This window comes from Anabrus simplex, chromosome 3 (assembly GCF_040414725.1).
Source record: "Anabrus simplex isolate iqAnaSimp1 chromosome 3, ASM4041472v1, whole genome shotgun sequence".
Lineage (NCBI taxonomy): Eukaryota > Metazoa > Arthropoda > Insecta > Orthoptera > Tettigoniidae > Anabrus > Anabrus simplex.
Genome location: NC_090267.1, coordinates 267,639,955 through 267,665,701, shown reverse-complemented (window position 1 = coordinate 267,665,701; position 25,747 = coordinate 267,639,955). Strand labels below are relative to the sequence as shown.

Genomic DNA, 25,747 nt, shown 5'->3' with positions numbered 1-25,747 from the left:
CGGGAAACTACAGCCCTAACTAACTCCCGAGGACATGCAGCTCTGTCTGTATGAATGATGTACTGATGATGGCTTACTCCCAGGTAAAATAGTCCCCCATTCGGACTTTCGGGTTAGAGAATCTGAAAAGGGAGATGGAGGGATTAAAGTTAGATGTAGTTGGTATAAGTGAAGTACGTTGGCAGGAAGAGCAGGATTTTTGGTCAGGCAATTACAGATTTATCAACACAAAATCAAACAGGGGAAATGCAGGAGTTGGTCTAATAATGAGTAAGAAAATAGAGCAGCGGGTAAGCTACTACGATCAGCATAGTGAAAGGATTATTGTTGTCAAGATAGACACCAAACCAATGCCCACCACAATAGTGCAGGTCTATATGCCCACTAGTTCAGCAGATGATGAAGAAATCGAAAGAATATATGAAGTGATAGAAAATTTAATACAGTATGTAAAAGGAAACGAAAATCTAATTGTGATGGGAGACTGGAATGCAGTGGTAGGCCAAGGAAGAGAAGGTAATAAAGTAGGAGAATTCGGATTGGGACAAAGGAAGGAAAGAGGAAGTCGGCCTGTTGAATTCTGCACCAATCATAATGTAGACCTTGCTAATACTTGGTTCAAACACCACAAACGACGTCTGTATATGTGGATGAGACCTGGAGACACTGGAAGGTATCAAATAGACTTCATTATGATTAGGCAGAGATTCAGAAACCATGTGTTGGATTGCAAAACTTTCCCAGGACCAGACGTGGATTCTGTCCACAACTTGTTGGTCATGAAATGCCATCTGAAATTGAAGAAAGGAAGGAATGCAAGAAGGTGGTATCTAGACAAGTTGAGAGAAAAGAGTGTGAGGGACTGTTTCAAGGAGCATGTTGCACAAGGACTAAATGAATAGGCTAAAGGAAACACAATAGAGGAAGAATAGGCAGTCGTAAAGAATTAGGCTTCTAGGGCTGCTGAAGAAATACTAGGAAGAAAAGAAAGATCAACTAAGAATCAATGGATAACTCAGGATATACTGGACCTGATTGATGAACAGCGAAAGTACAAGAATGCAAAAAATGAAGAGGGCAGAATAGAATACAGGCGTTTAAAGAATGAAGTGGATAGAAAGTGCAGGACAGCTAAGGAAGATTGGCTGAAGGAGAAGTGCAAGGATGTTGAAGGTTGTATGGTCGTAGGAAAGGTAGATGTTGCGTACAGGAAAATCAAGGAACCCTTTGGAGAAAGGAAATCTACTGTAGGTGCATAAATATTAAGAGCTCAGATGGGAAACCACTTCTAAGGAAAGAAGACAAGGCTGAAAGATGGCAGGAACATATCCAACAGTTGTATGAAGGTAATGACGTAGATGATATGGCTCTGGAAGAAATGGCTGGTGATGTTGATGAAATGGGAGACCAAATTTTGACATCAGAATTCGACAGAGCTTTAAGAGACTTAAATAGGAACAAGGCACCTGGAATTGATAACATTCCTTCTGAATTACTGACTGCCTTGGGAGAAACCAGCATGGCGAGGTTATTCCATTTAGTGTGTAAGAGGTATTAGTCAGGAGAAGTGCTATCTGATTTTGTCAGAATGTCATTATACCTATTCCCAAGAAAGCTGGTGCTGACAAGTGTGAAAACTACTGCACCATTAGTTTAACATCTTATGCCTGCAAAATTTTAACATGTATTATTTACAGAGGAGTGGGAAGACAAATTGAAACTGAGTTCGGAGGAGATCAGTTTGGCTTCAGAAGAAATGTAGGGACACGTGAAGCAATCCTGACTTTGTCTGATCTTTGAGGATCGAATGAAGAAAGACAAGCCCACGTACATGTCGTTCATAGATCTAGAAGAGGCATTCAATAATGTTGATTGGACCAAGCTATTTGAGAATTTGAAGGTGATCGGGATCAGATACCGAGAACGAAGAATTATCTACAATTTGTATAAAAATCAGTCTGCAGTGAAAAGCATCAAGGGCTTTGAAAAAGAAGCAGCAATCCAGGAAGGAGTGAGGCAAGGTTGCAGTTTGACCCCCCCCCATCCTTTTCATTGTTTATATTGAACAGGCAGTAAAGGAAATCAGACGAATGTGGAAAAGGAATCAGGATCCAAGGACCGGAATTCAAAACCCTGAGATTTGCTGCTGATATTGTTATTTTATCCGAGATTTCAGAAGATCTGGAGAAATTGCTGAATGGTATGGACAGAGTCTTGGGTAAGGAGTACAAGATGAAAATAAATAAGTCCAAAACGAAAGTAATGGAGTGCAGTCGAACAAAGTCAGGTGATGCAGGAAACATTAGATTAGGAAATGAAGTCTTAAAGGAAGTAGATAGGTATTGTTACTTGGGTAGTAAAATAACTAGCAATGACAGAAGTAAGGAGGACATAAAATGCAGACTAGCACAAGCAAGGAAGGCCTTTCTTAAGAAAAGAAATTTGCTCACTTCGACAACTGATATAGGAATTAGAAAGATGTTTTTGGAGACTTTCATCTGGAGTTTTGCATTGTATGGAAGTGAGACATGGATAATAACTAGCTCAGAAAGAAAGAGGATAGAAGCTTTTGAAATTGGTGTTACAGAAGAATGCTGAAAGTGAGATGGATAGATCGAATCACGAATGGAAAGATACTGAATCTAATTTGTGAAACGAGATTGATTTGGCTAAATGTGACGAGAAAAATAGATAGAATGATAGGACACATCTTAAGACACCCAGGACTTGTGCAGTTGGTTTTTGAGGGAAGTGTAGGTGGTAAGAACGGTAGGGGTAGACCAAGGTATGAATATGACAGGCAGATTAGATCAGATGTAGGATGTAGCAGTTATGTAGAAATGAAAATGTTAGCACAGGATAGGGTAGCATGAAGAGCTGCATCAAACCAGTCTAAGGACAGTTGACTCAAACAACAACATGTATTGTTTGTTTGGTTTTTTTCATCATAATTACTTTAACGTTCAAACCTCTAATTATTTTTCATTATTGGACTTGCTCTATTACTGATAATCCCAGTGTAAAATGTGTATGATTAAGGTGAGTAGTACAGTTGGTAAGTAGTTGCCCTTCTGTCTCCAGATAACAGATTTGATTCTTGTGAAGAATAGTAGCATGAAAGGGTGTTTAAATGCAAAGGCTTCATGCTGGTGGCTTCTGGCACAATACAGAACTCCTACAGAAGAAGAAACACCCTGACCTCAGTGAAATATTCAGCTCTTGAAAAGATGAATGCTATTATTATTTATGAATTTTGTAGGTTGCGTTAGTTAATTTTCAAATTTTGAATGAACTCTTTCTTGAAGGTTGATTTTGTGGGCATTATGGGCTCCCAGGTCCCAACACATGACCTTAGCTTCCAGACACTCACCTACAGGTCTTGGTCTCAATATGTTGATGGGTATAGTGCAGAAGCTCGCCCTATAACGTTGTTTCAGTAGGGATATATTTCTGGGACCATCTTAACACATGGGCATGACGGACAGTTGCCTTGTAACCCCACGAGCATACGGGCCCCCCCACAAAAATCTATGCACAAACCAAAATTTGACTCTAATTTCCCCTGTTGCCATTGATGCTTTCACGGTGCATACTTGATATAGGTTCTTGGGCTTATGCCATGTCAAGAAAATAAGGTGAAATTCTTTACGTTTTGCAGAGATCTTTGCTCTGCGTCATCAGAAGGAAACCTCGACGGTTCATGAGAAAGGCTTCTCAAACAATGAGGTTTGAATTAAGACGTTATAATAGAATTTTAAGTGGTACATTCATTCCTCACCAGGTGGCTCAACAGACATGATACCATTCTAGCGTTCGAAGCGGAAGCTTACGGAACCAACAAAGTCAGTTTGAGATTGTCATATAACATAACAGGTGTACACACATATAAAAGTATGACATAGATACAAGACTTGAATGAAATATCTAGCGATGAGGAACGTACAGATTTGGAAAACAGGGAAACGAAATAACAATAGTGAAGGGACAAGCGAGGGGAACTACCTGCGTAAATCCTTCATGGCTGGCAACCACGTATTAATTAATAGCCAGTGTCCCTGTTGAAATTGTTAGAATTTCAACGTATTTCCGCGGCTTCCCATATAATCCTGGACCTGTAGTGTCTAGTGTGGGTAAGAGCTCAAGCATCTTGGAACACGACATCATGACCCGACAATAGAGCATACTCAGCTATTGCTGATTTGTCTGGCTGGTTGAGATGAATATTTTGTTCATGTTCCTTGATACGAGTACCAATGGACAGGCATGTTTGGCCGATGTATACCGTGCTGCAAGTACAGGGAATTTTGTATACCCCAGGATGTAAAAGTGGGGACAATTTGTCCTTTGTTTTGCCCAGACTGTGAGCAGTTTTAGTGACGGTGCCAAACAGGGTTTTTGTATTGTGTTTGCGGAGGACCTTGGGAATTCGATCTGTGGTGTTGTGAATGTAAGGCAGGTAGGCAGTTCCCTTCACTTCTTCCTTCTGTGAGCTTTGCTTGGTCATTTCTCTGGGATGCAGGGCTCTATGAATCTGCAAATCGCTGTAACCATTACCCTTGAACGTGACTTTGAGTGTGTCCATCTCCACCTGGATATTTGATGGCTCACAAATTCGTCTCGCCCTCTTGGTGAATGTCATGAGAATACTTTGTTTATGGTTTTCCGTGGTTTCCCATTTTCACACCAGGCAGATGCTGGGGCTGTTCCTTAATTAAGGCCATGGCCGATTCCTTCCCACTCCTAGGCCTTTCCTATTCCATCGTCGCCATAAGACCTATCTGTGTTGGTGCGACGTAAAGAAAATTGTAAAAAAATATCCCATAAGGAGGGGTGTCAAACAAGGTGATCCCATCTCTCCAAAACTGTTCTCAGCTGTCCTGGAGATGGCTACATCAAAGCTGTGCTGGGAAGAAAAGGGAATTAGAATTAATGGGAGAAGACTAAACAACTCGAGATTTGCAGATGATATTGCTTTACTGGCCAATGACTTTGATGAGCTACAAACCTTATTTACAGATCTTGTATTGGAATGTCAGTGGGTTGGCTTAAGCATGAACCTTTCCAAAATGAAAGTCTTGTCCAGTAAATTGGTCCAGGCTGGAATAGTGAAAATTACGGACATGCCATTAGTAGAGTTTAATGAATATATGTACTTTGGCCAGATTTTAAATATGAAGGGAGATATACAGCTAGAAATCTATCAGTTCCTCAAGCTTGGATGGCAATCTTTTGGAAGGAATTCATCAGTTTTTAGATCAAAAATGCCAGTAAATTTGAAGAAATCAGTTTTTGATTAATGCATTCTTCCTGTTTTAACATATGGTTGTGAGACTTGGGACACTAAACAAGTTTACAAAAGGAAAACTTAGGACAGTTCAGAGAGCCATGAAAAGGGCAATCCTGGACTATACAAGGAAAGATAGAAAAAGATCAATTGACATCCGATCGATTACTAAGGTTAAGGACATCTTGGAGAGAGTATGCTCTTTAAAATGGCAGTGGGCTGGCCATGTTGCATCATATAATGATGAAAGATGCATGAAGCTATTGCTAGAATGGAAACCAAAAGAACATCGAAGGCCCAGAGATAGACCACCAAACAGATAGGACAGAGATATCAGCATGCTGGCAGAGAACCATACTGAACCTTACCACTTGGAGAAGACTGTTACAAGCCTGCTTGAATCTATGACTTAAAGATGCCACATCATTTAAGGATTGATTTGGCTGATAGTGATAGTGATATTACTAGTTGCTCAAACTTCCTTCTGTAAACATGTGTCAGCAGAATTACAGTATTTTGAAAACTAATCACAAATACTGTCTGAATGACATGTTCTGTAAACAGACCACCTCATCCATCTCCTGAAGATTAATGGTAACTATTGGACTCCAGATGAATCTAGAACATTGCTATCATTTATGTGGGACAGGCTTTTTTTTTATCCCTCTCCTGTCTAACCTTGCTTAGTCAAGTCTTGTTCTTTTCTTCCAACCCCAACATTATGAAATTTGCAAGGCAGTGTATAAACTGTACAGCATATAGATGCACGGAGGAGGATAGGGACATACAAAAGGCTAAACATAACTGATAGAGAAAACAAGGTAAAACACAAGTGTACAATGATAAACTCTGTATCTTTACAAAATACCTTCTTCATGGTTGGATCTTTTCTCAGTCATCGAAGTACTCCTTTCCTCTTCGTGGCTTCCTCACATCCCTGTGGATCCGATTCCACATTTTTTAAAATGCTGGTTGTCCTGTGGCTATGATCTCAGTATCAACAGTCGTGTAAAACTACAAGCTTGCTTAGTTAATACATACACTGCCAAGCATTCTGAGGCGATTTAAATGCCCTGTGCCAGACATTTCTAACGGAGGTGAACTGGTTTGATAAAGTTACATGTAAAAGTTTGCAAACAAAGAAAACTAGCACACATAATAGCATGAAAATTTCAAGTTACCTTTAGTAATGTTTAAAATGAGCTGAAAGTTATTTCTAGGCATAACTTTATTGAATATGGGAGTAGCAAACATGTTTGTTGCCCAATACATTTCTAAGACTTTTTATGATACAGGTCATCATCCAGAACCCTAAAAAAATTGACCATCTCATCCTAAGTAACAGACCACCAATTATTATACCTGCAGTATTTAGTAAGTTATCTTTCTACTGTGCTCAAAAATTGTTCTGCGTATCGGTTGGTTTCTGTTAAGAGACATGACAGAAATGCCGGCGTGAAAAACAACTTGAATTATGCCATGCAGTATTCATCACTAGGTAATTTACTCATACCTGTGTTCTTCAAATAATTGGACATGTCCAGGTTAATCGTTTTCTGACCAGACATCTGAATTAACACCAGATATATTCTCCAAAAATAAATCGTTAAGTATTGCTGGACCTACCTCATCAGGTTCAGCACTCGTGACTTCATCAGATAAATCGCTATCACTTTCATCCACGCAAGGCTCTAAATCATTTTCCGACTCAACACTTCTTCTAACATAAACCGTATATTGCTTTCCAGCAAGTAGTCTGCACTTTTGTACAATTTACAGGCCATTTTACAAGAGCGCAAAGACACTACCTGAGAACAAACACGCGGTTATTCAACAAGTGAAGATAGAATGTGTTCGGGTCTAAACAGGAAGTAACTTTACTAAGGAATGTGGTTCGTATGTTTATCGATCGATACATTGATCCTTCATTTTGAATCTGTGAAAGTTAGACTGCATTTGGGTGACATTTGTGCGACCTACAATCAGCTACTTGAACATCAATCGGTGTGTTTGACACTGCCAGAATGCTAGTTTAAAAACGTTAATTGGCGTGCTTGGCACTGAGTGAGTTAACTTCATTAACTTCATTGGTGGGGGGGGAGATGAACATTCACCCATTGAGGGAACAGTTCATCATGAGTGTGAATGCTCACTATCAGATGAAAAATGAGTTTGTTGGGGCTGAGAAGAAGTAGGACTAGAAGAACTGCAATTAATTAGGGAAAATGCCCATTTATGAAGAGAGAGAGGGAATGTGTGTGGATGTGTGATATTTGTTGTTGTTCCTTTGTAGATGATGATGATGATGATGATGATGATGATGATGATGATGATGATTATTATTATTATTATTATTATTATTATTATTATTATTATTATTATCTGGTCTGATAAGAAATCAAACTTTCAAGTTTTGTTTTAAAAGAGGTCATTGAAAAGTGGATAATCAAGAATGGAAAGAATCAATCAGTCACTACTGATGTGCATTTAGGGCAGTTGCCCAGGTGGCAGATTCCCTATCTGTTGTTTTCCTAGCCTTTTCTTAAATGATTGCAAAGAAATTGGAAATTTATTGAACACCTCCCTTGGTAGGTTATTCCAATCCCTAACTCACCTTCCTATAAATGAATATTTGCCCCAATTTGTCCTCTTGAATTCCAACTTTATCTTCATATTGTGATCTTTCCTACTTTTAAAGACACCACTCAAACTTATTCGTCTACTGATGTCATTCCACGCCATCTCTCCACTGACAGCTCAGAACATACCAGTTACATGTTACTTGCCACTTATGTCAAAAACATATCAGATGTAAGGCTTTCCAGGCGTTTGCTCTATTAACCAGCATTTTGTCTTAGGTCTGACACTAGACTCATCAGAGTGGGATGTGTCAGACCCTACCCACTGACGCTGGGGTGTATGCAGGTGAACTTATCAGAAGCCCTTATAAGAGGCACAGTCTGATAACTGCATGTGTCTGTTAGGTCATCAGCCTAGAGGCTGGTTGGATCCTCAAATAGCACCACCAAAGGTTATGCGTTTATAAGGAAACCGCAAAAACCAATCACAGCACCAAAATGAGGCATACTAGGCAAGACGAGAAGTGAGGTAGTTTGCCATTGCTTTCCTCACTGGGTCAGAAAGTGCTATTGCAGTGCGACTGACCCTATGAACAACAGCTTACATAACACTCAGATGCACTAGTCGTGCTCTGAATGTCATTACTCAGCACCACCCATACCTCAGCAGCTTCCATATTGTCACAGCCATGGATGAGACTGGGACTTCGGTGGAAGCTACACTTTACTCTGGCCTGTGTGCATACGGGAGATAAATCTCCGCAATGGAATTATTGCCCGCCTGAAAAGCCTTACATCTGATATGTTTTTGACATTTTTGACATGCTCTATTGGTGAAAAATATCTATTTCCCTCCATGGGAATTTAGAATTTCCCATACATACCACTTAGTCGAGCAGCTCGTCTCCTTTCTCCCAAGTCTTCCCAGCCCAAACAACATTTTTGTGATGCTACTCTGTTGTCGGAAATTGCCCAGAACAAATCAAGCTGCTTTTCTTTGGATTTTTTTCCAGTTCTTGAATCAGGTAATCCTGGTGTCGGTCCCATATACTGGAACCATACTCTAGTTGGGGTCTTACCAGAGACCAGAGAGGAAAATAAAACTGATAGTCCACCTGCTGAGACATGATAAGTTCCTGACAAATATTTTTGAAGGAAAAGAACATGTAAAATACAGAAAACTATAAGGAAATAAGGAGAGCTGCAGAGGAGAGAAGAGAATGGTGCAGCTTATCATTTTAAATAGTTCCTTCTACCTGCTCTGAACTTGGTGTTTATCCTTTCTGTATGTTTTGATCCTCCTCCTTCGCTTCATGTCTAATTTACATTTGTATACATTGTTACAATCTCATTCGATACATGTATTTACAGGTTCATATAGTATGCAGAGATAGTGTTGAATATTTAAATAATGGTGAATGATTATTGGGAAGAAGCAGAACTTCTATACTGGGTGGTTCAAAAGGTTGCACAGAAACTGAAGTGTCCCATAGAGCAGATGAAGTACAACTTTTAGATGGTTGGGTCAAAACCCTGTGTCAGGACAAGCCTGAGAATATCAAAAACAAAATACTGGACAATTTATTGTATTTACTTTTCCAAAATGCCCAGCAACAAAAAAACCTGGTGCATAACTGTCAAGCAGTGAAGTGATAGTTTTTTGTCCACACAGTGAATGTTGTTTACAAAAGATGTTCAAACTGTTGCCCAGCACATTCAGTGCAGGCATCACATCAGCATAGTAAACTCTGGTGGAGGTAAGCATATGTTATAATGGGGCACTGGATTGGTTGAAAATGGGCAGCCTGTTGTCATACCAGATGCTGATATGTGTGAAAAATAAAATAAAATAAATTGTCCAGTATATTGTTCCTGACATTCCCAGGTTTGCTCTGATGCAGGGTTTCATCCTAGACCATACGTTCTGGTTTGAAAGTTACTGTATTTGGATCCATCTATGGGCTACTTCAGTTTCTGTGCAACCTTTTGAATCTTCGTGTATAACAGGAAACAATTTTATTTTATGGCAAATGAAAGTACCACATGTTTTTATTTCTGTTCGATAATGTAACACTCAGAATCTTTTCATAACTGATGATTTATGCTTTTGTCTAAGGGAATCGGGTCACGACTAATGGCACAGATGGGGTACGTGACTGGAACTGGATTGGGTAAATTTGGTGAGGGACGTATTGAACCTGTCGAAGCAGTAGTGTTGCCAGCTGGGAAGAGTCTAGGTAAGTTAATTAGTGGGTATACTGTATAGATTCGCATAATGGGAATTGCATAATGGGAGCAATTTTTCCTTGAAAATATTGGAAAGATTCCCTGCTTAATGGATGCATTTCATTTTCAGAAAATAAATTTTTTTGTCATCATTAAAATCATAAAATCAAATGGATTGCAGTACTCAATAAATGATGTTGACCATGCAATACATACATATTTCCATAGTATGTGTGTGGAGAGGATGACAGTGTACAGTATTTATTGTCGATGATGACAAGTGGATGGTGGAGATGTCACATTCAGATTCAAGTTTTTAATTACCACTGTATGAAAACTCCAGTGGCGAGTGGTCCTTTTTAAGTTGCACAAAATTCACTCATTGGCTGAACTTAATTTCAAATTTTAAGTTATGATATGCTGTATGCTATCTGTGTTTCATTACAGAAGTTTACCAGGTGATGTTAGCTATCGATCAATCATACGTATTTATTCGCGTATTAGACCCCCTCGCATATTAGGACCCCCCCCTCCCAGCTTTTGGAGACAAAGGAAATGAAAAATCTCGCATACAAGACCTTCAGTGTAATTCGTCAAAGAAAAACAACAATTCCGCTTTGAAGCGGGTACAAGTCTTATTGCAGCTCTGATGACATCGCACAAATTTGTTGTTTAGTCGCTACGACCCGCGCAATGAAAACACGTATCGAAGTCATGTGGTACATCTATGGTTTGTAATTAAGAAATGTCTGCCCCCGTAGCATAGACCTACTGTAGCTCTGATGACGTCGCACAATTAGGTGAATAGTTTCATGTCTTTTTTTTTTTTTTTCTACTTGCTTTACGTCGCACCGACACAGATAGGTCTTATGGCGACGATGGGACAGGAAAGGGCTAGGACTGGGAAGGAAGCGGCCGTGGCCTTAATTAAGGTACAGCCCCAGCATTTGCCTAGTGTGAAAATGAGAAACCACAGAAAACCATTTTCAGGGCTGCCGACAGTGGGGTTCAAACCTACTATCTCCCGAATACTGGATACTGGCCGCACTTAAGCGACTGCAGCTATCGAGCTCGGTAGTTTCATGTCTGACCTGCATATTACAAGCATGAATTAGTCATGCTATATGTCTGTATTTTGTAGTTAAGAATGTCCACCAGCGTAACGGTCAGTACAATTAGCTGCCATTCTCAGGAATCTGAGTTTGATTCCCAGTACCGTTCTGCCAGAGATTTACAAATGGTAGGAAGGTTGATATGCAATTAAAATTAAAAGTACAATAGTTCCACCTTTTCAATACAAATTGAAGTAATGTGGGTTACTTTACAGAAGAAACATTTATTAGGTACTATGTAGTTTCGACCCATTATCAGGGTCATCATCAGCCAAAAGCCTGAGTTGCACAATGTATCAGATAGCCCATAGAAATTGTAAAAATGTCACAAAAACATAGTGGATTGACCCTGTAAAGATGAGGAAGAAATAGTCACAAGTTTCAGAAAAAGCATAAAATGCATTAATTAATATAGTCCATTCACAATTAAATTTATATCTCTTAAGGTTGATATGCGGTAAAAATGGTACATGTAACTCCCCTCCACTGGGAGCGTGTCTAAAAAGAGCTGCACCACTTCGGGATGAGGAAACGAGTTTACCTTAGTTGAGAAATATTCATGGTTGTTGCTATTAACCACTTGACATACTTTGACGGATCTCTCCGTCCTGGCTCTCGACTGCACTCCGGTACAAAGACGGATCTCTCCGTCCGCGCGTAGTGTTTATTTCTGGACCCGCTCCAAGCCGGTTTCCTTTGTGAAAGGATTTGATATTAGTAAGGTAACCTCTTGACAGATGGAATCACTGTTTTATTCCATTGATGTATTCGATAAACACGTCTGTGCAGTTATTTTGCGGAAAGAATAACCAGTATCTTAGCAACCTTATCGTAAGCAAAATCATGGCTGCCTCCATGTTGAGTGACGAAGCGATTATATGGGAATTTTTAGAAGAGAATGACATTGATATAGAAATAAGCGACGAAGAATTTAGTGGATATGCAAAGTAATGAAAGTAGTTCGTGTGATAGAAACTTTAGCGCTGGTAGTGGTGAACAAAGTGCTTCTTTTGCCGTCAAATGTCACTGAATTTTAGGCCTACAACTGATGCCGCACCAGCGGCTTCTAATCATGTTTTACACGATAGGGAATGGAACTGGGAGCACGTAAGTAATACTCTAGAGTATCATTCATGCACCGCAACTGGTGAAATAGTGTTTTCCAAAGGCACCCAGGACAATGCCCGAACGAACTACAAGTTGTGAACTAATTTCTAACAGCAGGCTTTTCGGGAACATCTAACCAATGAGGTAAATGCTTATGCAAGTAAATGTCTTGTATCGGCTGCCGAGAATATAAATAGGGTAATGTCATTTGGAAAGGAACACTCGTTTCCTGTATCTGTGGATGAAATGAAGGCCAGATTACCTTGAAGTGGTAATGTATGATGGAAAAAAGACGTTCAGACCCTGTCTTGTTGTTGACTACAACTGTGAAAAGGGTGGTGTTGATTCCCATGACCAGAGACTCGCATCATTCCCCTTGATGAGAAAGTATGTAAAAGGATACAAAAAAATATTCTTCTACATGCTAGACATGACACTTCTGAATTCCAACATCATTCATCCCCTCCTCAACCCTGAAAAGAAGTGAGTAGGCTTTACCAGCTTCCGGATCAATTTGACCGAACAGCTGTTGGCAAGTGTTGCCTGACTATCCAAAATAAGGCACCCAAGCCTTGGGGATACAGCACTGAGACTTCAAGAGAGGCACTGGGGACATTTTCTGACCAAAATACCCCCAGCAACGAAGAACGTTATCCCATCACGGAGATGCAAAGTCTGTGTGAACCGGGGTCTGAGGAAGGAATCTTCATTTGAATGCCACCGGTGCAAGGTGGCAATGCACGAATGTGACTGTTTATTGACCTACCATATTCATAAAGACTTCACAAAGTACATCTGACAGTATTTTGGATATTTCCTCTCATTACGTTGCTGTAAAGCATGCTTTTTCAGTGTTGGTAATAATATCATATAAAGTAATGACAATAAAGGGTACACCAAGGCATAAATAAGTTCAGTTAAATGGTACGTGAATGGATTAATATAGCAGGCAAGATTATTAACAAAGTGACCATTTAATATCTCGTAACTCAGGCCAATATAGGAATTTTTTGGGAGAGAAGCGAGTTTAAAATGTGAACTATCCAATCATTGCGATTGTTTTACTAGCCAATGTACCTAACAAATAAAAATAATAATAACTCTGCCTACAGTCACTACTGGGTGGATTGAGTAACTCTAGTTGCTGTTGATGGTCCCAAGCCCGGATAAAGGAGGAGGGTTGCAATTAGGACATAAAACAGATGCCTCACTAACAACCAAGGCCCTCCAGGACTAACAATTCTGGTTGTATTTGGAGTGAACAATTGCTCCAAAGCAAATTCAAGTTTACAAGCATAATGGCATAACGGAAACAAACTATTCTCCCAGGTGGTAACTCTTTGCAGAAATCCACCGTTGCTGACGCTTGCATGCATCCCATTTAGACTCGGGGGGGGGGGGGGGAGGGGGGGGGGGGATGCAACGTCATGCTTAAGACGAGTCGGAGCATCTTGGAAACCCCAAACAGTCACGAAAACTGAAACCCAAATCTAAGATTTTTTTCTGGTGTACTTCAACATAAACTATCTCACACAAACTGGCTAAGTGAAACAACTGACCAAAGCCCTCCATGAAAACAATCTCTCTGTAATAGCATTGCTAGAAATCTGCTTCATGGACGAAGAAACTTTCGAATCAGATGGGTACTGTTTTTTCAAGAGCAAAGCCCAAGAAAGAGTAATGAATAACACTCCAATCTTTGGCACGGCATTTGCGGTCAACACATCAATCCTTAAGTCTGTCTCAAATTTTGAATCTCTAAGTGATCGACTGTCCCTACTATCCCTGTGCTGTGCAAACAAAACATATACGTTGATGAATGTCCACGCCCCGGCTAACGACCAAAACCAAAAGGATTCCAAGAACAGAGAGAGATTTTGGAATACCCTCGATACCAGAATTGCAAAAATTCCAAAACACCCTGTCTAGATCTTATTGGGCGATTTCAGGGTACAACTAGGACAGGGACAGAAATATAGACACGTCATTAGGCGATACTCGGCTCACAAGATAACCAACGAGAATGGAAAAAGTCTTGTTGAATTATGTGAAAAACATAATCTCCAGATGACGTTCACCCACTTTCGACATCTTCCCAGGAAACAAATTACATAGCGATCACCAAACATAGCAATGAGAGAATTCCAACTAGACCACGTCATAATATCCCGAAGGTACAGTCCCGAAATAGTGAATGTCGGAGTCAAAGAAGGAATGCCATAGATTCAGACCATTATGTCTCAGTAGTGAAGTTCAGACCCATCCCTTTAAACAAGTAAAAGAACCAACCTGCCCTAACCTGTTCCAACACAAAGAAACTCAGAGAAAAAGAGAACGAATTCAAAGAACTCGCCCGGCCAGTGGACTTGGACTTTAACAGTATAAAAAGGCAGATGGTTCAAGCTGCAAAAGAAGTAGCAGAGGTTAAGAAGGGGAAGAAAAATGCCTAGTGGAACGAAAGTTGCGAACAAGCCTTGATGGATCGTCTACGTACTTGGAAAATATACTACTCGTCCAAAAGAGAGGAAGATTGGAATATCTACAAAACTCAACGCACACAAATGGTAAAGATAGTACGGAGTGAGAAACGCAAGTACAAAAAAGATTAAACTAACAAAATTGAGTAAGACTTCCAACGAAGTGAGTTCCAAGAATATTACAGGAGTTTTAAAGAGAAGATACAAGGATACAAGCCTCCCTCCCTCTGCTTTCAAGGGAAAGGTGGAACTTTAACAACATCAAATGAAGAAAACTGTGAGGTCGTTGCTAAATACTTTGACAAACTTCTAAATTGTGAAAAACCAGTTAACCACTTGATGTACTTTGACGGATCTCTCCGTCCTGGCTCTCGACTGCACTCCGGTACAAAGATGGATCACTCCATCCGCGCGTAGTGTTTATTTCCGGACCCACTCCAAGCCGGTTTCCTTTGTGAAAGGATTTGATATTAGTAAGGTAACCTCTTGACAGTTGGAATCACTGTTTTATTCCATTGATGTATTCGATAAACACTTCTGTGCAGTTATTCCGCGGAAAGAATAACCTGTATCTTAGCAACCTCATCATAAGCGAAATCATGGCTGCCTCCAAGTTGAGTGACGAAGCGATTATATGGGAATTTTTTGAAGAGAATAACACTGATATAGAAATAAGCTACGAAGAATTTAGTGGATATGGAAAATAGTGAAAGTAGTTCGTGTGATAGAAACTTCAGCGCTGGTAGGGGTGAACAAAGTTCTGTTTTGCCGTCAAATATGTCACTGAATTTTAGGCCTATAACTGATGCTGCACCAGTGGCTTCTAATCATATTTTACACGATAGGGAATGGAACTGGGAGCACGTAAGTAATACTCTAGAGTATCATTCATGCACCGCAACTGGCGAAATAGTGTTTTCCAAAGGCACCCAGGACAATGCCCGAACGAATTGCAAGTTATGAACTAATTTCTAACAGCAGACTTTTCGGGAACATTAACCAATGAAGTAAATGCTTATGCAAGTAAATGTCTTGTATCGGCTGCCGAGAATATAAATAGGGCAATGTCATATGGAAAGGAACACTGGTTTCCTGTATCTGTGGATGAAATGAAGACCAGATTACCTTGAAGTGGTAATGTATGATCGAAAAAAGACGTTCAGACCCTGTCTTGTTGTTGACTACAACTGTGGAAAGGGTGGTGTTGATTCCCACGACCAGAGACTCGCACCATTCCCCTTGATGAGGAAGTATGTAAAAGGATACAAAAAAATATTCTTCTACATGCTAGACATGACACTTCTGAATTCCAACATCATTCATCACTTCCTCAACCCTGAAAGGAAGCGAGTAGGCTTTACCAGCTTCTGGATCAATTTGGCCGAACAGCTGTTGGCAAGTGTGACCTTGCCTGATTATCCAAAATAAGGCACCCAAGCCCTGGGGATACACCACTGAGACTTCAAGGGATGCACTGGGGACACTTTCCGACCAAAATACCCCCAACAATGAAGAAGGTTATCCCATCACGGAGATGCAAAGTCTGTGTGACAAGGGGTCTGAGGACGGAATCTTCATTTGAATGCCACCAGTGCAAGGTGGCGATGCACGTATATGACTGTTTTATGATCTACCATATTCATAAAGACTTCACAAAGTACATCTGACAGTAGTTTGGATATTTCCTCTCATTAAGCTGCTGTAAAGCATGCTATTTCAATGTCGTGATAATCTCATGTAAATTACCGGTAATGAAAATAAATGGTACACCAAGGCATATATAAGTTCAGTTAAATGGTATGTGAATGGGTTTACCCCATCAGAATCAACAAACTGCCATGCCAAAACCTGCCGTCTTCTCCCCCAGATCACGATGAGATCAAATGCCACATAAGGAGACTAAAAAACAACAAGGCCTCTGGTGAAGACTCCATGATAGCAGAACTATGAAATACGCCCCAGAAGAAGCAATAGTAGTCTTGCATAAAGCCATGATTGACATATTGGAGAGAGAACAACTTTACAAGTTATAAATCTCGGGTGGTAGGCAGGGAGATGTGCTCTTGTTCAGCTGCGTACTGGAGAAGTTTTACAGGAGTAGCATCAGATCCTACAAGGTAAAAACTTGTTCAGACCTTTACGGATTGGGGCGAAGAAGAATGGAGTAGAAATTGACTGCTTAGCTTTTGCGGATAATATAGCAATAATGACAGAAAATTTTTAATAAAATTAACAGCGTAAATCTCTGGCTGAGATTTGTGGATGATAGATAAACAATTGAATAATAGCGACAACGTACTCAGGCTTCTTAACAACTTTAACCCTAGTATTCAGTTTACTAAAGAGGACGAGATCAACAACTCCTTAAACTTTTTAGATTTAACTTTGACTAGAGATAAAGATAAGTTCACTTACCAAATTTACAGGAAACCATCTGCCGCTCCTATAACAATAAAAGGCGAATCCTTGCACTCCCATAAGCAAGCTACATTTTACAGCTTGATTCACAGGGCCATGAACATTCCTCTTTCCAAAGCTAATCAAGAAAAAGAACTATGTTTCATCAAAGAACTAGCCATGACAAATGGTTTTAAACCTGATATGATCACCAGAATCATAGGTAAAATTAGATTAAAGAGTTCAACTTTACTAGTTCCCGAAAAAAACAAAAAACAAATTTCTCTATTTTTACTTTCACCAACCCAGCTATTCACAATGTCACTAAACCATTAAATAAGCACAATATTAACATTGCATACTGAACCCGTAACACCAACCGTAATATCTTTTTCAATTCCAACTCCGTCAATACAATTTATGACAAATTCTCAAACTCGGGAATATATAGACTCAAATGCACACAGTGCAATTTTTCTTATATACGGCAAACCGGCCGCAGTTTTAGAATAAGGTATTTAGAACATTATAATGCCCTGAAACACAAAAAGCATTCCGCTATGAGTATTCATATGAGGGACACAGAGCATAATTTCAGTACTATCGATCAAGATATGCAAATACTCAAATACGTAAATAAAAGCAGTTTAATGACCGGGTATGAAAATGCTTACATTTTTTTGGACCAATACTTTAATAAAAATAGTAATTTAAATGATTTCTTGGACATTAATAGCCTCATAATTGAGCAAATCCCCAAACGAATTGCTAAATTCGGAATTAATGCTAATAATTTCATGAAGATTTTCCATTATAAACATGCTTTCAATCCTCCTGTAGTAACAGCAGCAACAGTAGCCACACCCACAACGCCTCCTACTACTGTATCCTCCCCATTGGCCGACAACTCGTGTTATGTCCCGCCTCCCTTCCCCTCACCGCTACCTTCTCCGTCTCCACGACCGCATTCGTACAACACACGCAGCAGTAAGTCAGTTACCATCAAACCTCAGTAAACAACCAAGGGACCAATTCACACACGGGTAAGCGTTTTCCGTTATCTCCTTACAGTGCTACAGTCTTTAAATTTCCAATAGCTGACACACATATTATTCCCCCCCTTTTTTCTTCTTTTACAGGATACACCTGATTTAAATTTCACCTACTACATCATTAATTCTCTGTTAGGAGACCAATATCAACACATTACTGCACAAAATATGTCTGAAACACAACACGAGGAATCGCATAAAGGCTAATTTATGCCGATCTAGACGACGTTTCATCATCAGTGAACTTCGTTTTTCAACCATCATATGTGATTTCAGCATTCCTCATCATGATTAACTTATTCTTAAAAAGCAGCATCATACGGTAGTTTATATTAAGAGCTCACCCTGATATGAAAAACTGTTTTCATCATAAACAGTCTAATGCAATCGAGCGTAGATATAATGGACAACGATTTTTAAGAGCATCTAATCACTACATACTATTTTAACAATTTAAGTCATCCATTCCATTTCACATTTTAAGTAATTTTAATGATCAATTTTTGTTTTAATAGACACATATAATCTTATTGATTATTTTTAAAGTGTTAAATTCATATATTTTTATCAATGTATATTAGACATTCTTTTGTGATATACACCAGGATCAGGGCCCTGACCCACCAATGATTTATGTTATCTATGGCTGATGATGCTCACTAAGATTGAGCGAAACTTGTCCAATTTGTAATTAAATGGTTTCATCCTAAATATAAGGATTTTGTGTATTGGAAAGGTGGTTTTTTTAAATATAATAAGTTATTACTTAGAAAGAACAACTACCAGAGGACTCGCTGGTAGCTTTAATCCATCCTTTATGTAAGAAAGGCAATATCAAAGATGTAAATAACTATCGTGGTATCTCCTTACTCCCAGTAGCATGTAAGATTCTATCATTATCCATCCTAGAATGACTAGAACAGCAAGTTGAGTGCTTGCTTGGAGAATACCAAGCAGGTTTTCGGAAAGGCTGATCAGCAACGGAATAGATCCACAATCTTAAAACAGTAATGAGATATATGTTGAGAGGCCGAACAAACGTATGCACATTTGTAGACTTCAGAAAGGTATACAACTCCGTTGACCGCAATGTGTTGCTTTAAATAATCACAGAAATGGGAATCGACGAAAAACGGCTAGTGGTAATACGAGCAACCCTTACTAATACCATCTCCAAAGTAAAATTCCAAGGAGATGTTACTCCGCACCCTTTGAAATTAAGACGGGTGTTAGGCAGGGAGATGTGCTCTTGTTCAACTGTGTACTGGAGAAGTATTACAGGAGTAGCATCAGATCCTACAAGGTAGAAACTTGTTCAGATCTTTACGGATTGGGGCGAAGAAGAATGGTGTAGAAATTGACTGCTTAGCTTTTGCGGATGATATAGCAATAATGACAGAAAATTTTTAAACTGCAACAGGAAAAATTAATGTGCTGAAAGAGGTAGAAGAACAAACAGGCTTGAAGATATTCTTTGAAAAGGCCGAAGTAACGTCAGGCATCAAAGACAACACGACCCAACTGAACACCAGATATGGTCCTAAGTTAACTTAAAGACATATTGTGACAAGAAGACCTTAATTTTTGTTATTATATATATTTTAATGTTATAATTAGAGCTCAAATTTCCATGCTAACGCATGTTGCTAAATAAGCTGGTTACACTTCTCAAATTTTGCAAATATTCATTTTATGACTAATCAGTTCCAATAACCGTACTGTGTCCATGCATATTTGCATGTTTTGGCCTTTTTGGGAGAAAATTCATGCAAAATGCATATTTTGAAAATTTTGGATTTAATAGCAAATAATTTGACACTTATATTGGATTATATGACTTTTCTCCTGACTTCAATGCATATATTATGTTAACTTGCATGGTAGTGACTTTTTTTAAACATTGGTTTGCAGAATTTGGGACCGTATGTCTGCGTTATTTGTCTATCATTGGGAAAGAAAGAAAATGTATTCTTGGCATACTACTTGACAACCAAAGTTAGATGCATAGAGGTCCTATAATCAAGTTACCAAGCACTTTCTTTCCTGTAGCTTGAGTAAACATTGACAAAAGCGGGAAGACCTCGTGTCGACCGCTCTAATCCTTAGAAATAAGGTGTCCCAGAAAGAACTGAACCCTAAATTTTGCATTACCTAAATGATGGCCATTATTTTTTGCACTGTGTTAGACGAAGAAACCAAAACTTGAATCACACTTCAGTGATGCCGCGTTAAGACGAGTGGGCAGTGTCTGTCCCTTTCTCCACTGTGCCCACGTTTGCAACACACAGCGCATTGTTAGTGCAACTAACCTTTTGATCCACCTACGTATGAACCTGTCACTTCATGTGACGTAGAAAGATAATTTTCTATGTTCAGGAATGTTCTGTCAGATAAACAAATGAAGTTAAATGAAGAAAATGTGGAGAAATTAGTTGTGTTTGTGTGTTGTGTACAGTGTTTCAAAAGGAAATGAAAATATAACAATGTGGAACTTAATTTTGATGTTGCCTATTTTCTAGTTTATTGTGCATGTTCTGTCATTTGATAGTGCATGAATGCATGCAAACTGTATTTTGAAATTTGACAGTGCATGGAAATCCGGGCTCTAGTTATAATTATTCCTAAAACATTGTCTTTGTCTGGTATACATATGTTTTAGTTATCACATAATTTGCTTAATTTTTATTTGCCTGCAAATGGCCACTAAGTACCTGAAACTAGTCCCAAGACTTATGTAATATCATGTACTTGATGTATTGTATCTTGTCAATTTATTCTTATACTAGCTGATGTACCCGTGCTTCGCTACGGAATTCTATATGGTATACAGAATTCTAGGTTAGGTAGTGTACACGTTCTGAGCAAGATTGTATTAAATTGCACAGCTCTTAACGTTACCATAGAAACGCAACGGGGAAGTCACCAAACGTCTCATCTCATATGAAGACTGGGTTAGGAAATTGCCATTGTAACGGTAGGCCCGCTTGCCTACTATCAATCACAATCAAGTTGGGGAGTGTTCATTATAATTTGTAGGCACTCAATCTCCACCTGCCTTTTTACATTCTCAGAAAGACTGTCTCAGTGGTTTTCCCAACTGAAATGAACATAGATCATTACAATGACGTCAGTAGGAATGGCACGATTAAAAGCAATACTTTCATAAGAAATACTCGATCAAATGAAAAGCCACACATTTTCTCACTTTTAACGAACAGTACTACGCTGCTGATCTAACAGTCCAAAGTTCCAGAGCTGGAATGACCAAGCCGCAGGCAGCCGTGATCCGTGAAAATTCTTCGTCTTTTTTCGGCGGCGGGGGGAGGGGGTTTAATAGTGGAGTCCCAGGCCAAAATCTCTGCTCTTTTGCTAATCTTGTTTCCTAGGAGTACCCGATGAATCAGGAAAATCTCAATTCCCTACACTCGCGGTGGAAATAATTATCTGACTTGGAGGCAAATTCTTCCTCCAAGCCAGAGGAGAAACCCGTCTTCACTGCTAATTTGGAATAAAATGAATGTAGAATTTAATAAAAGTGAAGTGGAAGAAGCTTTTCTTAAGAAACAGCTCTTTTCAGGGTTGAATTTTAAGTTATTTAGTGAATTGTGGTGCTATAATTTGGAATAGGTCTAAATTGTATTTCTAGACCAGGTCAAACTGCTGCTGCTACTACTACTACTACTGCTGCTGCTGCTGCTGCTGCTGCTACTACTACTAAGTGAGCACACTGCTCATTCAAAACAGCGCGTCAGAGTAGAAATCGAATAGCTGAAATACTATGATGAATCAGTGTGTTACATACCAGCAGTATCAGGAAATGTATAAACCAGAGGACTGGCATGCTAAAGAAAACAGTTTTCTAACTCCCCAGCTATTTCCTGCCAATATTCAGTCAGGCTGTTATACTTGGTACGCAACAGTAATCCTATCTATCGGAGTTCAGTGGCTGCATAAGAGACAAAGAACATCACAACAAACAATGGTCAATATAATGTAATTGTAGATCAATTTTAAGAGCTTTCGATATTGCAGGCCTTCATATTTAGTTTTCTTCCGACTCTGAAATACCACTCTTATCATAGTCATTACGGTAAAACTGAATAAAACAATACATCGGAAATTGTATTCTCTCTAACTTTTGTTATGTAGTACTTTTCGACAGGACCAGTAACATAGGTACTTAAAAATTAAATATTTGATGTCCTCCCCTAAAGTACAATTTCATCCAGGGTGAATAAAATTGTTTATAGCTTAGACTGTACTGTAGTTTCTTATTCCCCGACTCTTCATACCGATTTTTGTTAAATTCTGTTCACCTATTTTCTCCTGACTCGACGTTGATATGGACTTAGCAACAAAAATACAAATTCACGAATATCTCTGTTATCATAGCCGGTACAGTAAAAATGTATAAGAAATAAATGATCAGAAATTTGATTTTATATAACTTTAGTTATGTAATATTTATTGATAGGACCACTAATAATATAAATATTTGAGAATTAAATTTCAGGCCTTCCCCTAAGCTACCATTTCACTCAGCGTGAACAAAATAATTTATAGCCTAGATTGTAGTGGTTCATCCCCCGACTTTACATACCAATTTTCATTAAATTCTCTTCAACCGTTTTCTCGTGATGCATGTACATACATACATACATACATACAGACAGACAGACAGACAGACAGAAATTACGGAAAAGTAAAGAAGTGCATTACCTTGTTACTGTGGACATGACTAATACAGAAATACCATTATTTTCAAATTCCGAGCAATGTACAGACAAAACTTATTTTATATATATAGATATAAAATAAGAGTTTTGTTTGTACATATATAGATATAAAATAAGAGTTTTGTTTGTACATTGCTCAGAATTTGAAAATAATGGTATTTCTGTATCGGTCATGTCCGTAGTAACAAGAAAATGCACTTTTTACTTTTCCGTAATTTCTGTCTGTCTGTCTGTCTGTCTGTCTGTCTGTCTGTCTGTCTGTCTGTCTGTCTGTCTGTCTGTCTGTCTGTCTGTACACGCATCACGAGAAAACAGTTGAAGAGAATTTAATGATAATCGGTATGTGAAGTCGGGGGATGAGCCTCTACAATCTAGGCTATAAATCATTTTAGTCACGCTGAGTGAAATGGTAGTTTAGGGGAAGGCCTAAAATTGAATTCTCAACTATTTATGTTATTAGTGGTCGTATTTTAAAGAAAATGGGTATGCAAAGTTGGGAAATAAATTGCTATAATCTAGGCTTTCAATAATTGTATTCACGCTGAGAAAAATGGTAGTTTAGGAGAAGGCCTAAAATTGAATTCTCAACTATTTATGTCATTAGTGGTCTAATGAAAATCGGTATGTGAAATCGAGGGATGAGCCTCTACAATCTAAGCTATAAATCATTTTAGTCACGCTGAGTGAAATGGTAGTTTAGGGGAAGGCCTAAAATTGAATTCTCAACTATTTATGTTATTAGTGGTCGTATTTTAAAGAAAATGGGTATGCAAAGTTGGGAAATAAATTGCTATAATCTAGGTTTTCAATAATTGTATTCACACTGAGAAAAATGGTAGTTTAGGGGAAGGCCTAAAATTTAATTCTCAAATATTGTTTTTATTAGTAGTCCTATCTTGATGAAAATCGGTATGCAAAGTCAGAAAATAAGTCGCTATAGTCTAGGCTGTAAATTATTTTATTCACGCTGAGTGAAATGGTAGTTTAGGAGAAGGCCTAAAATGTAATTCTCAAATATTTCTTATTAGAGGTGTAATCGATGAATGCTACATAACTAAGGTTATATAGTAGCCTATTAAATTTCCTATTGTTCATGTCTTATACATTGTTACCGTACTGGCTGTGATCACAAAGATATTCATGAATTTGGATTTTTGTTACTAAGTCCATATCAGCGCCGAGTAACGAGAAAATGGATAAACAGTATTTAATGAAAATCGGTATGTGAGGTCGGAGAATAAGAAACTACAGTTTACGGTATAAAATATTTTATAAATCACAGAGTCGAAAGAAAACTAAATGTGTAGGCCTACAATATACAGTAGAAAGCTCATAACATTGATCAATAATAACATTACATTGACCATTGTTTGTCATGATGTGCTTTGTGTCTCCGGTAGATAGGATTACTGCTGCGTACAGAGTATTTTTATTTTATTTACGTCGCACCGACATAGATAGGTTTTATGGCGACGATGGGATAGGAAAGGGCTAGGAGTGCCTTAGGCGTTAATTAAGGTACAGGCCCAGCATTTGACTGGTGTGAAAGTGGGAAACCACGGAATACCATGTTCAGCGCTGCCGATAATGGGGTTCGAATCCACTATCTCTCGGATGCAAGCTCACAGCTGTGCACCGCTAACCACACGGTCAACTCACCCAGTCGTACAGAGTGTAACAGCCTGCCTTAATATTGATGGGAAGTAGCTGGGGAGTTAGATAACTTTCTTCTTTAGCATGCCATTCCCCTGGTTTATAAATTTTCTGATACTACTGGTACGTAACACACTGGATCATCATAGCATTCGGGCTATTCAATCCCTACTCTGAGGCACTGATTGGAATGAACAGTGTGCATATTTAGCAGAATAATGGCAGATGAGTGTTCATGGCAATCTGCGGCCTGGTCATCCCAGCTCTGGAACTTTGAACTATTAGATTGGCACCGCAATCTAACCGCAGCACTGTTCGTTAAAAGTGATAAAACATGCGGCTTTCCATTTGATCGAGTATTTTATATGATAGCATTGTTTTTAATCGCTACATTCATACTTACGTTTTTGTAATGACCTATGTTTATTTCAGTTAGGAAAACCACAAAGTCAGTCTTTCTGAGAATCCCGTAGCAAAGCACGGGTACATCAGCTAGTATATATATATATGGAACAATAAACCGTGTGTATAAATACCTTGGTAAGTGGATCCAATCAAATGGACTAGATACAGAGGCGCTAGCAGCCAGAGCAAGGAAAATGGAGGTAGCTTTCCAAACCACCCAGAACATATTTATCAAAAGGTGCTTTTCTATAAATACCAAAATTCACTATTATAACACTGTCATTAAACCTGTATCTCTCTATGCATCAGAATGCCTTATCCTCTCTCAGATATGTGCACTTGCTAAGTTAGAGCAAAAAGAGGGAAACATTCTCCACAACATTCTTGGCCTAAACTACAAAAACAGTATGTATAAAATAAACCCAGACAAGAAATCTACTCTAAGATAGAGAAGATCACAGACACAAATGCCCATGTGCAGGGCTCGCTTCTACGGTCACTTACAGCGGATGGACAACTCTTGATGGACAAAACACATTTTTAATAATTTTGGCTTAAAACAAAAAACAGTTCACTGGTATGTTAACGTCAAGAACAACCTTGAAGAAATGGATCTACAACCAGATGACATGCACAAACGAGACCTTTTCAGAAAAAAGCTTATGACATTGTGATGTTTGGAACATCACAGCATGTGATAAATTATTGAACTGTGTAAT

The 25,747-nt window shown here is 38.8% G+C and overlaps 2 protein-coding genes across 2 annotated transcripts in view; one reads left to right on the top strand and one right to left on the bottom strand.

Moving 5' to 3' along the window:
* Positions 1–25,747, top strand: part of LOC136866235 (zinc finger CCCH-type with G patch domain-containing protein) — a 143,351-nt gene that overhangs the window by 83,025 nt on the left and 34,579 nt on the right. The window contains exon 8 of the mRNA XM_067143020.2: positions 9,980–10,100. Within this exon, the coding sequence (XP_066999121.2) occupies positions 9,980–10,100 (121 nt within the window). The remainder of the gene's footprint in view (positions 1–9,979; positions 10,101–25,747) is intronic.
* Positions 1–25,747, bottom strand: part of LSm-4 (Like Sm protein 4) — a 209,851-nt gene that overhangs the window by 159,502 nt on the left and 24,602 nt on the right. The gene's annotated exons all lie outside the window — the stretch shown is intronic.